The sequence below is a fragment of the Daucus carota genome, chromosome 4 (genome assembly GCF_001625215.2).
Source record: "Daucus carota subsp. sativus chromosome 4, DH1 v3.0, whole genome shotgun sequence".
Classification (NCBI taxonomy): domain Eukaryota; kingdom Viridiplantae; phylum Streptophyta; class Magnoliopsida; order Apiales; family Apiaceae; genus Daucus; species Daucus carota.
Genome location: NC_030384.2, coordinates 31,655,903 through 31,670,721, shown reverse-complemented (window position 1 = coordinate 31,670,721; position 14,819 = coordinate 31,655,903). Strand labels below are relative to the sequence as shown.

Here is a 14,819-nt window from a genome sequence, read left to right as displayed (position 1 = left end):
GTTTGTCTAGTGTGTGCCATGAGTACATGGTAAACATCAAATTCTATAATTTTGATAGATTTTGATTGATGTGGTTGATGAATTTGCGGGGGTCCACTGTTATAAAGAAGCATGACTCAATCAAAAACCGGTCACCAAAGTTATAAAATTTGGGTCTTAGCGTGCGGTTAACCATTTTAGTTAATTAAGATGTGGGGTAAAATAAAATAGTGGATTATTTTGGCGTTGCGAAGAATCTAGTTGATTAAGAAAGTATTTGGTAGATGAAGTGTTGAATATCGAAGTTTGATAGATACACTTACAGAACAACAGAATACACATTTTGTAATCCAAACGCCGCGGAAGATGGTGGAAGTGAATCAACTGAGTGACGACACTGTCCGCAACATGTCCATTGGAGCTCTCTTCTCCGATTTCGTATAACCCCTAAACCCTAACCATCTGCTCTGCTCTTCTTTTTTTCTATGTAAATATGTGAAATCTTCTTTAAATTTTGCTAATTTCTTTGCCCTCTGTTTCTCCATTGCTTTAATTATTATGTCAATTTGGTATACGGCTTCTTATTCCGACTTAATTTTGTCAGGCTGGGAAGATTTTTTCACTTGATTTTCATCGCACTGCAGATTTACTGGTTACAGCTAGTGAGGATGATTCGGTGCGCTTGTATGATATCGCAAATGCCAAGTGAGTGTTTTATTAAAATTAGAACATAATTCAATTTAGGATTTTTACGATCCTCAGACTTCCTTCTGATTTATATCTGCTAGTACCAACTGTTATATTCCATATTCTTCACATAATAAGAGTACCAACTACTATGTAGGGGTTTGGCTAACCTTATTTTTTCAGAAATAAGGGCTTATTTTTGGAGAAAAGTAACTGTACTTTTTTCTGAAACAAGCTCTTATTTTTTTTGCTAAATAATGAGTATAAAACACCTCCTAAACATTTATATCTGAAAAATTTATTAAAATGTGTTTTTTTTTTTAAAAAAAAAGCCCTTAAATTTGAAAAGAAAAGCTTGCCCGAACAGGCCCTATATTCGCAAGTCAGAATGCAGCTGAGATTAGCTGGGAGTAAATCCGGAGAGGTTAATGGCTTACTGCAGACAACTCTCGTTGAAGTACATGGATACAGTCTGCTTGTATAAGAGGATTGAGTTTTTTTTAATAATCTCATACTTTATTTGCTTCATGCTTTTAGCTTCAACATATAGCACTATGTAAGAGAATAGATAATGCAGTAGTCGTAATGGTCATGTTGCAAAAGATTGAATTTTGGTGTGTATGCCGTTTTTTGAATTAAAATTTTGTTTTATAAGGCTTAATTGGATGGTGATTGCTATTATATATGATTTGCTCATATGTTATTTATTTCTTACTGTACAATAAGTGAAGGAAATCTCTAGTCTGATAACTTTTATCCGGTGTTATTCACTCTAGCTTTTCCCTTAAACAGTGGTTTTCTTGAGCCTTATGAATTATGATGTTAGCTGTACCAAGCTTATTTTAACGATCGTTTAACAATTCTTGGGGCGAATTTCAGGTTGCTGAAAACCACATATCACAAGAAACACGGTGCTGATCGGATATGCTTTACTCACCACCCTAGTTCTGTTATATGCTCTTCAAGATATAATTTGGATTCAACTGGGGGTAAGCATCTCACTTCAAGGTTTTCAAAAGTAGATTTCATGAGTTGTAGAGCAATAACAAACAATTTACTTTTATTTTCAGAATCCCTTCGGTATCTGTCTATGTATGACAACCGTTGCCTTCGTTACTTCAAAGGGCACAAGGAGAGGTTTGTCCTTCAGCCAACATAGATGTTAATTAAATACGATGTCACATTTGTAGTAAATAATAATCTTTAACAAGATAGTCGTGGCACCAACATTCGCAATATGCAACCATATATACTTTTACTGTTGAAACGATCAAACGTTGGGACCATTTTATTCCAATCGTTGACACTTTTTTTTCTTTGTAGAGTGGTGTCCCTTTGTATATCTCCAATTAATGACAGCTTTATGTCTGGTTCACTTGACCATAGTGTGAGAATATGGGATCTTCGTGTAAATGCCTGTCAGGTTGGTTGTTTATAGTTTCTCATCACATAAAATCAAATCTACTATGCATGTTTTGGGTCTTTTTCGGACAGGAATTATGACACCAATGGTGTGGCAATTTCGAGTTCCAGGTCGGGTTCGTGTCTATAAATGGGTCAGTTTAGGTGAAGCTAAAATTACTTAAAATTGCATTAAACTGAATACTTGAGTACAAAGGAATGAAATTTTAGTGTCGGATCACTTTCGGGTTGTCTGAGTAAATCGGGTTGCAAATTAGGTCGGGTTCGTGTTTGATATTTTCACCCCTGTTCACCATGGATGAATTGAATATATGAATTTAGAGATCAGTTCCGAGTGCCAGAATTATATCTGCACTTGGTTCTTCATCAAGAGAGAAAAGTGACTCCAGATCATCATCTTCAACATCTTTAATTTGTGACATCTTTTCTAAGAGTCTGGAACTCTTCTCTTTATTAGGATATTCTTTCGCAAAGTATCCTTTCTTCCTGCATACGTAACACTTAGATGAATTGGTGTTACCTTTCTTTTTTCTGAGAAACTTCCACTTCTTCTTTTTGGAGAAAAAACCTTTTCCTCCTTTATTCCGGTAATTAGAAAATATAACTTTCTTCTTTTTACAGCTACACAAACCAAGTTTTCCACACTTGATTTGTAGATCCTTCCGGTCACAAGCTGCTCCTAGATTTTTTCCCTGCTCTTCAAACTCCTTAAGAAATGTTTTCTGATTGCAAAGTCTTTCAAGAGCTCATATAACATGCTGTTATAATTCTTAGGGAATGTTAATGAAGATAAGGATTGTTAATGTAAAGGGTATATGTTACTACAGGGTTGAGACTGAACATCTTCTTTTTCTTCCTTGCCATTTGGGATGGACCTCTTGTCACTTAATACTGTTCATCGTCTAATTTATATTAGACATGTGCATGAAAACCTTTAAATTGCAGCTGAAGATAAGAACAAAAGAATAAAATGACACAGAAATTTAGCAAGTTACTATGGCTTAAATATCAGCTTACTGATGTAGTTTACAGGGACTTTTGCGAATGAGAGGTCGGCCCGCAGTTGCCTATGATCAGCAAGGCCTTGTGTTTGCTGTAGCAATGGAAGGGGGTGCTATTAAATTGTTTGACTCTCGTTCATATGACAAGGTTATTAGCTTGAACACACGCTAAATGTTTTAAAGCCTTTTTTATTCTTTATTGATTTGGGTTCCATTCAATTTCTGAGTTGTAGGGCCCATTCGAGACATTTTTAGTTGGCGGAGACATGGCTGAGGTCTGTGATATTAAATTTAGCAATGATGGTAAATCGATGCTCTTGACCACCAGAAAGAATAATACATATATTCTTGATGCGTATGGAGGGGAAAAGGTAATATTGATCATCAACGCGAAGGAAGTTTACCATTATAGAAACAAGGGATTAACTCATTAACAAGTATTTAATATTGGCTGTTATAGTGTTATGTTTTGGGTGTTAATTGCCCGTGGATATTGAACCAGGTCTAATTATTGTTAAAATATCAATGTGTGCAGCGAGGCGTTTTCAGTTTGGATCCATCTCCAGATACAGAATTAGAAGCAACATTTACCCCAGATGGCCAGTATGTGATATCAGGTATACATTTATTACTTGCATGAAGTATGCATACTATAGCCAAACCAAACACATATCCAGTTAATCCTGCTCTAGAGATTTGGATGGTAAGATGTAGCTGTTTTCTGCATATACCTGAGGCTTTGACAATGCTATAGTTGTAATACCACAGACACAGAATAACATACAAAAAGATGAGACACTATTAATCAAGCACTAACATGATAAAAATACAAGAAGCATCGAAGTGACAGTACAATTAAAAGAAGTGACAGCTTTAACAATTTTCACTGCTGTTAGCAATTATCTCTCTGTTTTTCTTAATCTATTTTGTAAATCATGGATTCAGTTAATCTTGAAGCTGTAGTTTGTAATTAATTTGTGTTATTGGAAAGTATATGGTATCTGCTTTTGAGGCTTGCTTTGTTGGCAAACATTTCTCCGTTCATCCCTGTATTTGAATACCTCATTATGATTTCATTCGTGTTAATCATTCTACTATGTGAAAGGTTCAAAACCCTCCAACTGAGCTATCGGGTTCTTATTTTTGGTAGCCTCCTTTCACTAAGAGCGTATACTGTAATTTTTAATTTAAGCAATTGAGGATGCCACTTTGAAAGTTACTCTATACTGTCATATATAGATTGCATATATTCTTCTTATTTTATCGACAACAAATGATCTTACTCTTTCTTATCTCCATTTTAAAGGTTCAGGGGATGGAACTATGCATGCTTGGGGCATAAACAGCGGCAATAAGGTATTGCTATAATTTTCAATTGGCTCCTGATGAAACTTTCAAATTAAGCAGTTAGTTTAGTTTGATGTGCGCTGCACTTAGATATCAGCATATCACCAATAAAGTTTTTAGTTACATCTTCTGAACTCTACTTGCCAACATCGTGAAACACTTCATTCGGTAAATATTAAAGAGGGTTAGGAAAGAGTTGTTACTAGTGTCATAACATTCATTGACTGGAAGTGTGGCTTCATTATCTTGTCTGATTACAGTTTATATTAACGCATTATCTAAGCACCTATATCATCTCAGCAATTTGATTTCTTTCCTCATAAGCATGTCAAGCTTCAGCTAATATCAGTATTTTGCGAACATTTGAAATTAGTATGCTCTTGATCGATAATATGAGTGAGAAGTTTTCGGTGAAAACCTATCCTTAATAAATTAAAGTCATGTGCCATAGTCTCTCCCTTGCAATATAAACTCAGTATTCACATGAATCATGCTGTAGTTTCTTAACATTAGATGAACACTGATCCTTGTACACCCAACAGCTGACTATCTTCTTGCATTGTCCATAAACAGGTGGGATCCTGGGACAGCAAAATTGGAGTTGTATCATGCTTGAAATGGGCACCTAGAAGGGTGATGTTTGCTGCTGCTGCTTCTTCAGTTCTCACTTTCTGGATTCCTGATGAATCCAAATCCGGAAAACCTCAAAACTGAAGTGTGTTTGTGGGTTTCCAACACCCAAACCACATGTTCACATGTTCACTTAATTTATCATATATCTTGGACTTGTTAAATTTAAGGGTTTGTCTAGTGTGTGCTCATGGGCACATGCTAAGCACCAAATTCTATAAGTTTGGCGGATTTTTATTGGTGTGGTTGGTGAATTTGCAGGGGGTTCACCATTATAAAGAAACCAAATTCTATAAGTTTGGCAGATTTTTATTGGTGTGGTTGGTGAATTTGCAGGGGGTTCACCATTATAAAGAAGTAGAAGCCAATCAAAATCCACCGAACTTAGAAAAACCGTTAAACGGGCACACACTAGAAAAACTGTAAATTTAAAGGTGCCTCAGAGGGTTTTGTGAGTAAACTCTTCTGGTGTTATTTTGTTCACTGTGTTCTTCTGTACACCATACAGAGAAGTCAACTGCTGTATGAGCAGCAGGACCCCGCTGCATGAATGATGGCCCGGAGGGACCCTGGTTCTTCGGTGGCCATCACTTGTTGCTTTTCCTTCCAGGTCAGACCTCTACCGAGTTCCTGAGCCTCGGGAGAGTTTCGAAAACTGATGACGTCAGCCCCGCTGGGAGAAGGCCGACCATCTAGTTTCGGTAGTAATACCCATAATTCTGAGACGCTAATTAACATAGGCCTAATCAAAAATCACCGTTTTAGCGAATTCGAAAATCTCAAATTCATTACCCAACTAAAACATGTCACATTTGAGTTTGACGAAACCTGAAAGGCGAGTTGCAAGTAAAGTAGCACACAGATGCAATATATTAAAACAGCAGTTACATTGACACTAGCGCAACAAGTACATAGAAAAACAGACGCAATAACAACGATCAGCCCGAAAAGACCATCGTGAGTGCAACTTTTAAGAGACTGCCTACATTATTCAGCCAGGGTTCTGGGAACACCTTCCTTTCCATCATTCCGTGCAGCCTTGTTCTGAATAGTCTGCCCTGCTTCCTTCGTCTTCTGACCTGCATAGCTCGCAACATCCAGCGCCCGCTTCTTCGCAGCGTCCACCGTTTCAGGCATCGCCTCAGCGGTCTGCCTGAACAAAGTTAACAACCAAGAGAGCGACGAAAGCCCCGAGATCCCGAAAACCCCGGAGGCCATCACTCCGGCCACAGCCAGCCCAATGGCCAGAACTGCAGGGACTATAACAGGGCTAAAGATTATGAAAACAGGGGTGGTGACGGCTAGCCCGATAACCGTGCCTATGAAGGTAATGCCGGCTAAGCCAAGAAGGGTTGCTCCCACAGGGAGGAGGGTGATTATAGCCAGGACTTGGGAAGTTGTTGGGCCATTTTGGTGAGTGGCTTGTGAGTGAATTTGGATGTGTCTTGGACGGTCAGCCATTGATTTATCAAACTTGGAGACTAGCAAGATATCAAGGTGAGAAGAGTGTGATTATGTGAGTGAGAGAGGGTGAGTGTGGTGGAGTTATAAAGAGAGAAATGAGCGCATGTTCGTGAAACGTGGCAGCTTATTAGGCTGAAGGCTTGCATGAGTTACAAGTTTTATAACTTTAGCTGACACCTTTCCTCGTGTCTTCTTATACTGGGAAGGCGTGCCTTTTGCTAGTTTTTGTATCAAAATGCTAGCAACTTGTTTTAGCCTGATTTATCGTTTGTTATCCGAGTATTGTTCATCACTGTTCTGCACACAAGATTAATATGACCACCGGATAAATCCAGCGTACAAGAAACTGCCTCAACTACAATGTATTCTTTACCAAATATATAAAAAGTTGGTCGTTGTTTTGTAGTATAGTAATATATGACTTGCATTAAGATATTTCATATGGTGTGCATAATAGTCACTGATTTTGATGAGAATGATAAATTTTGATTAGTGAACGAATAATAAATATAAAAGTCTCATGTATTAATTCTACCAATCAAAATTTATCATTTTCGTGAAAGTTAGGATCAGGGTGTTATTAAACTTGCGTATCATATTTTTATTGATTATATTATTAATAAAGATTTTGATTAATAATACAAGTTAGTGGGTGGTTTCATATATATATATATTTTTTTGCGCTTTGTGGGAGGGGTTAGTGGCTTTGGTTATCAGTAAGCTGGGAAAAAGAGCTTTGAGGGTAGTGGCAGCAGTGTATCGATGAATTTAACTATGTAAATCAATAATTTTTATTTTTCTATTACTATATTGATTTCTCCATTTGCGTGTGTTAATAAATTACACCATAAATATAATCTAAAATTTGATTAGACTCTAACTAAAAGCCAATTAATTATGACATAATTGATTTAACATAACATGATTTTATATATAATTTATGATATGATTGAAAATTTTCTGCATGGCTTAAGAGAATGACAATACAGACAGAGACGAAGTCAGCAAATGTTTATAGGGGCCAATTTTTTTTCCGGTCAAAACCTTTATATATTCAATTTAGCAAATACACAAAAAAACTAGTACAAATTTTATAATAAAACTCTATGTTCTTTCATTTATTTTAATAATGATCAAAAATATTCTGTAGGGATCAAGTGTTATATTTATATAAATATAAATATGAAGACTTAAATACAAGTATTATAACATACATGTATCAATATATAGTGACAAATTTGGGGTCATGAACACCTTTGATCGCCCTATTCAGGCTCGTCCATACAGATTTACAAGTTCGTTTATGTATAATCCGACTGTAAATAATTTACAGAATCACTAATGATATCAACATTTGAGAAATACGATATAATATGAATAGTAGTAAATTAAAGTATTTATTTGTTGAATTAATAAAATATGAGCTACTTTATTCAGGAAGATTATACTATATTTTTTTTTATCAAGATTTTTATCTCATTAATATTCTTTTACAAGATTTTAAGAAGATGGTTAATTTTTTAATACTCCCTCCGTTTCAAATTAGATGTCCACTTTAAAAAAATCACACAGTTTAAGAAAAGTGGTTGTTCATAAATTAATTGCATTAAATGATCAAAATATGTGGAGTGAGATTGATCTAGGAAATATAAATAAGAGATATGTGGAGTAGAATTGATTTTGGAAATATGATTTTGCATTGAAAGTTGAAGTGGACAAGTAATTTGAAACAAAAAAATTTCTTGAAAGTGGACATGTAAATTGAAACGGAGGGAGTAATTGGTATATGACAATTACCAAAGTATAAATGAGTGTTTGTGACTGTCGAATGACACAATTACCAAGCTTTACATATCGAACGTTAAACATTAATCGTGAAAAGGAAGACAATCTGTTGAGACACCCTAACCATCATTTCCGATACACGGAGAATTCTACTTGGCCAGCTTATATACATACGAAAGCAATGCACTACTAATAGGGCAATGCGTTCGAGTCATTTGGTTATAGGACGACAGACACGCAATAACAACTATTCTTATTTAGATTTTAAAAAAATTATCAGTGAAGATTCTTATACGGATCAGTATAATTATTAAGAAGATCGATATGAATCAATAAAAATTGAGCATCTAACTAGAAAATATTTGCACACTAAAAAATACATGTTATCTAAACAATTATAACTTCTCTCTTGAGTGTTATATATACGAAAAACCTCTTAATTAATTTTTTCACATATTTTATTATATTTGTAAAAAATTACAAATGTTGTACAGACTGTGGACTGTGTGCACATATATGCTTGTCGCCCAATGTTTTCTCTTTACTTATCGGAAATACTTATATTAAACGGCTTATACATGTATGATTTACATATTATTCATCCGTTGCTGCCATTTCAAGTGTTTCTCTCACCCTCATTGGCATCTCCCGAATCTTGATTCAAAGAATATGAACAATTGCACGGAAGAGAAAGCCCTGCATCATTGTGACCAAAACAAAAGGTTCCTTGTCTCGAAGGCAATATTGCACTATGAGAATGCAGTGTGATTCTATTGTCATTATTGCTCGTGTATCGCAAGAGACTCGCATTTGTTGCATCCAATTCTTTCTGGAGGCGAATAACCTGTTGTTGGAGCACCGAGATTGCTCCCACGCAGCCGTACACCGGATCTTTGATCCGAGCATCGGCTTCGTAAGCGAGGGAATTGACAGCGTCTTCTCTCTGATGAGGGAGGATTTCGAGGAGCAGTTTGCTCACATTGCTTGCCCCGAATATCTTGTGCACGTATGCGAATTTTTGTGGCTCCTCGGGTGGGAAGTAGGGAGCGAATATGCATCCTAATATGCATTTTCTTCGGAGGAATTTGCAGGCGGCGCAGGGAGAATTGGTGTAGCTGGGTGATGCCATTTCTTTTTTCTAGTTATTTTCCCTGCAAGTAAAAGGAATTTGTTTTGGATCAGTTTCTATCCAATTTTCTGTTATTGATCATCAAGAAGATAAGAAGAACCAAGCTAATTAACTATGTTATAAAGTACGATAAATGTTATGGATGTCAAGACGACCCAAGCTAATCGACAAGCAAATATTTTACAGTACTTTGTTAGCTTAATTACACGATTAAATCTTAATAACCACAAATTTAGGCTTTACAAGTACCATACCGTAGCTAGCCAGCAATTTAAGATGTATGAAATGTTCGCATTAAACATGGGGGTTTGGCCTTTTATTATGACAACTAGTATTAACGGAGCCTGACCATCCCGACGGGGAATTATGTAGCGACCTAAGTTTCTAGTTTGCTGGTGGGTATGGGGAGGATGTTTAATTAGGTAAGTCCACTCTGTTGATTTGATAGAATTTTCATTGTATTACAAGTACAAACACTGAACTAACTATACTTACCAGATCGTTTGTGACAAACTTTGCTCAGTTGTTGAACAATCAAAAGAACAATTAGTTTGTTTCTCAACTTAATATATAACAAGGTAGGTCAATGGGATACCTTAGTATACACATGTAAACATTAGTTAATCATGAAAATCATAGCTAACTGCAGATCCTACAAACCCATTTACAAATATATACACACACACAAATACATAAATCATAATGCAATAATATATACATGAGTCACATGAGAGATGGTCCATGACAATGGATTTCTGGCAACAAGCTTTCCACGCTTTTTTATATCGGAAAGATAGATACCCTAGAATGTGTGTTTAAAGGGTGGAGAGACAATAAGACCCCTGTATTCACATAAAAAAATAGGTATATATTGTGTCTTTCAATGATAAAAAACCACATACAGATTGTTCTAAACTAATTATTTAAGTTCCAAAAATCTCTGTTTTAACGACAGACTTTGTAAAAATTATATATAGAGTAAAGCTTATCCAAAAAACCTAAAACCGCAACAATAGTAGGTGTACCGTGTATCAGTTTATGGATCAAGACAATCTATTAGGTCACAGTTCACATATAGAATAAAGAAATGCATCTCCGAGCAGTGAGCAGCTCAGTGACTTGCTTTTGTATAAAATTTCGATTAAGGTTTTATATAATTGTATGAAAACATGATACTCATCTTCACAAGATCCTAACCCTATGAATATATATACACACACATGCAGATCCTTGTTAAAATCGTCATATATATATATAAAGAGAGAGAGATAGAGGGTTAGTAAAATCAATTAAATTAATTATCCAAATAAATTTCTTCTATCACAGGACATAATATATATCATATGTACTACATCTGTGTGTGTGTGTGAAGTAGATAGAGAATGTAGATACATCGTACCTAGCTAATAGCTACCTGATACTTGAAGCGCTTTGTTTCAACTTCCCAAAGTGTGCAAACAAATGGTCTTAGCTAGCCTCTCCACAAAGTCTATATATAAACAGAACGATAGGATTGTACAATAGGAGAGATCCAGTCAAAGAGAACCCTATTGAGCTCCAGCAAAACGGATCGTATTATTGCAGGAGACAAGAGGAAAAAGGGAAACCCTGCTGCACCTACAGTGAAGTAGAAAGAGAAAGGAGGCAAAGAGCATTAATGAATGCACTACTATTCAGAGGAAGGATTGAAAAAGGCACAGTTCAGTGGCAGGAGTCAGGACCAATCAGGTTTGACCCACCCTGATCAGAATGCCTTCATTTTAAAGCTTGAGAAGCTATACTAATTTTAAGAATAAATCAAGTTGAACTGTTGAAGTACTGATGGGATGCATATGTATATGTATCAGATTTTAGACCAATACAGAGAACACCACCAACACGGCTAACATTCTTCGTTTTCTATAAAATTATGGTTTAAATTTAATACGCAACTAGGGCGGTAAACGAACCGAACCGAACCGATTCGAGTTTTTTTTACCGAATCGAGCCAAACTCGATAAGCTTATCGATTTTTTCCGGTTTGAACTCGAGTTCGTTAAAGACCGATCGAGTCGGGTTCGAGTTTTTAACAAACCGATCTGAGTCGAGCCGAACCGAGTCGATACCGAGCTGGTCAATAAAATTTCTATTTTTTTCAAATTTCAACAATTGACTTTGTCTATTTAGTACACAATTTTAAAAATAAAAAAAGTTCATTACAAAATTGAAAATAAAAAAGCTAAAACTAAGGTCTAAAACCAAAGTTTAAAATTAAAAATCTTTTTTTTTAATTTATATTTTTTATCGAGTCAAGTTTTTAACGAGTCGAAACCAAGTCCGGGTTCTTAACGAGTCGTGTCGAGTCGAACAACTAAAAAGCTTGGTTCGACTCGTTAAGCTTATCGAACATTATTGGTTATTCGAACTCGAGCTCGTTAACGAGCCGAGTTCTTACCGAGTCGAGTCGGCTTAGCGACAAGTTCAGTTCATTTACGGCCCTATACGCAACTCAATGTTACAAGATTCATTAATTAAATATATAGTGGCAATAATATTACTCCAATTATATAATGAAAAATGAAGCAGGCGGTACGCGGTGCGCAGTTATACAAATAGGGTTTCTTTTGCTTTTGATTGCTAAACAATAGTAACGCTTTCTTCATCATCATGCGTACGAGCTTGACCTTCAGCGTTTTCATACTCTTACTGTTCATTCAATCCAAGTTCAAAGCTCAATCCAATTCAACTTGTCCAAAATTCCGTGACTCGTTGTCGAGATACCGTAAATATTTGACATTGCACCTATTTGTTGTCGAGACTCGAGTGTCTGCTTACTGATTCTATTTCAGGTTTCCAATTCAATTTTGCTTAATTTTAGGGATGTATTCAACTAAAATTTTAATATATTATTTCTAATATATTAATTTTAATGGATTGTATTTGATTTTAATTTTGTGTGGATTCTTGATAAAATGTCGTAAATTGATAAAGATTTTTTTGAATTTAAAAACAGCGATTTAAAATCCTATTGATGATGAGATTTCAAAAGCTTACAAAAATACAGTAAATAATTCCACAACATCTATCATTTAATCAAGTCTTAAAAAATCCGTCAGAATTTGAATACCATCATATTTTGAATTTTTAATGAATTTAAAACAGTTTCAATTGAATATCATTGAATTTTTAAGTATAATTTAAAATCATAACGAATATCATTAGATATTATTAGTTTAATTTAGAATCTCAATCCAATATTCCAAAATTCTGATATATCTTCTAAAATTCGAATTGAATTTCCTGGAATTCATGAATGAAAAACCCTTTTAAATCACAATCAAATACACCCATGATTTGTTTGATATATCAATCAATACAGAAATAAGATCCTAATTCTGTATATAAGACTGAACAAAGTAAACTAAAAATTATCAACAGAATTCATAAAGCGAAGTAGTGATGATGAGGACAGAAGAAACCCTACGAGGACATTTTCTCAGGCGTAATGGAAGGACACATGCATATTGAGTAGTCTAATGTATGTATCATTGTCATTTCACTGCTCTTTAATTGCCCGTTCTTTTTTCTTGCCGACATGTCCCCAGCTCGCATGTAATAATTAGTACTGGCTACAGTTTTAAAAGGCTACCCAGCACTGTGCACTAATTATTAAGCTTTCGTTTGTTTTAAACATTTTATCTGCATAGCCATTTTATCTGATATTCATTTTTGGATTTCTCATCTAAATCTTTATATTTTAAAATTTATAAAAAAATAAATTTTTATAGTTGAAATCATGAATAAAATTTAAATACATGACTGTTAAAATAATTTTTTATAATATTTATAAAGAGTTACAACAATTGCTCAAAATATCAACAAAAATATAAGTATAATTATAATGAGTACGAGGAGACATATCATAACAATATAATCATATTATAAATTTTAATATAATATTTATATTAGATTTAGAAAGTAATTAATTAATATATAAAAAATTTAAGAAAGATATATATAATATAATTACAGATAATATATATATACATATAATATAATTTTATTTAACTATTATTAACATATATATATGTGTGTTATTGTATTGTTGTACGGTGCAATTTAAACCGTACTAGTAATATATTAAGCTGTAGGATATTCGTGAAAAATTCAACCTATAACAATATCACGAGAAATAAATATTGTGTTCTACGATGCGCACAAGTTATGCACTTTTGATATCACCTCTAATTACACCAAGAATAGTGCTTCCCAAATTTTGTTCGCAATTTCATTTTTCACATGACGTGATATACACATATGACTAAAAGTTCGTAAAATGCCAGGCAGAGATTATACGAATCTTGTTCGTTTTTCTATTTTCTTCTTTCGATATAATTATACGGTTTCCGACGAGTCATGATTGCAGACCACTTACAGTATGTTAAGCTTCTCTAGATCTCTAAAAGATGCATGAATCTACTTTATATCAATATAACGTAGAGCTTTATGTACCACAAAATGAACATTTTGATATATTAATTGGTTTGGTCCGGGCAATAGTCTTTCTGATGAAGAACTATTGCCGAATGATTACAATACCATGGACTTCTGTAATTTATTCATAAGAAAGAGCAGAACGATTGGACAAGAACGGATGCTATAAAGTCACTATTTCACATTTGATTTTATCATTGTAGCTTTCATCACTATTATTGCTGTATATAATATCATGGGTTTGTCTAGTGTGTGTTCATGGGCACATACTAAGCACCAAATTCTATAAGTTTGGGAGATTTTAATTGGTGTGGTTGGTGCTTAACATATGCCTATAAGCACACATAAGAAAAACCGTAATATCATTTTCGATTATCGTCATCACCGTATAATATATATAACTTAAAAAACTTCAGTACTAGTGCTAAAAGCTAAAAGTGCATCTACCATATGATCATAGAAAAGTTAAACCTCAAACTTGCAAATTTGTCTCCAAAGATCCTCAAAGTGCAAGTGTCCTGAAGGTGTATTTAATTTTGATACTGAACACATTTAATTTTCATATCTAGTCGATGAGCTCTTTTTCGCCGGAAAAAAGTAATTACAAATCAATTTTTTTAAGCTAACCCAGACCGCCTCTTAATACCAAGAGTTTAACTTACTGCAACTCTCTTTATCGAAAGGCTAACAGAAAAATTGCACATCTTGTTATGTGATTAGGATACCTAATGCACTAATTAAAAGATAAGATACAAAAGTTTGCACTTGTGCATGCGTCTCGGCTCGATATCAATATGATTGGAAACCTAGATTATTGGTTGTTGATAGATTCTTTGCTCATGACTAATGTAATATACAATGACTTGCTGCCCAGCTTATCATGCAATTTATATAGTAGTATA

At 34.5% G+C, this 14,819-nt stretch overlaps 3 protein-coding genes across 4 annotated transcripts; 1 reads left to right on the top strand and 2 right to left on the bottom strand.

The window, feature by feature from the left end:
* Window positions 1–183: 183 nt before the first annotated feature.
* On the top strand, window positions 184–5,549 carry LOC108216461 (protein ANTHESIS POMOTING FACTOR 1). The gene is made up of 10 exons (XM_017389226.2): window positions 184–417; window positions 584–684; window positions 1,546–1,655; window positions 1,737–1,803; window positions 1,990–2,089; window positions 3,121–3,237; window positions 3,323–3,460; window positions 3,625–3,706; window positions 4,396–4,445; window positions 5,010–5,549. The coding sequence occupies exons 1-10, from the start codon at window positions 346–348 to the stop codon at window positions 5,148–5,150; spliced, it is 978 nt and encodes a 325-aa protein (XP_017244715.1). The 5' UTR covers window positions 184–345; the 3' UTR covers window positions 5,151–5,549.
* A 504-nt stretch (window positions 5,550–6,053) lies between these two features.
* Window positions 6,054–6,527, bottom strand: LOC108216539 (oleosin 16.4 kDa). Its single transcript, XM_017389329.2, has one exon. The coding sequence runs from the start codon at window positions 6,525–6,527 to the stop codon at window positions 6,054–6,056; it is 474 nt and encodes a 157-aa protein (XP_017244818.1).
* Window positions 6,528–8,751: 2,224 nt separating this feature from the next.
* LOC108216538 (LOB domain-containing protein 25) lies at window positions 8,752–10,994 on the bottom strand. 2 transcript variants are annotated; one of them, XM_017389328.2, is made up of 2 exons: window positions 10,859–10,994; window positions 8,752–9,466 (listed from the first exon to the last, which is right to left on the bottom strand). In XM_017389328.2, exon 2 carries the CDS (start codon window positions 9,442–9,444, stop codon window positions 8,932–8,934), a length of 513 nt encoding a protein of 170 aa, XP_017244817.1. In that variant the 5' UTR covers window positions 9,445–9,466; window positions 10,859–10,994; the 3' UTR covers window positions 8,752–8,931. The 2 variants fall into 2 exon arrangements, with proteins under 2 accessions (XP_017244817.1, XP_017244816.1); XM_017389327.2 differs by having other exon boundaries at window positions 10,844–10,979.
* Window positions 10,995–14,819: the final 3,825 nt, after the last annotated feature.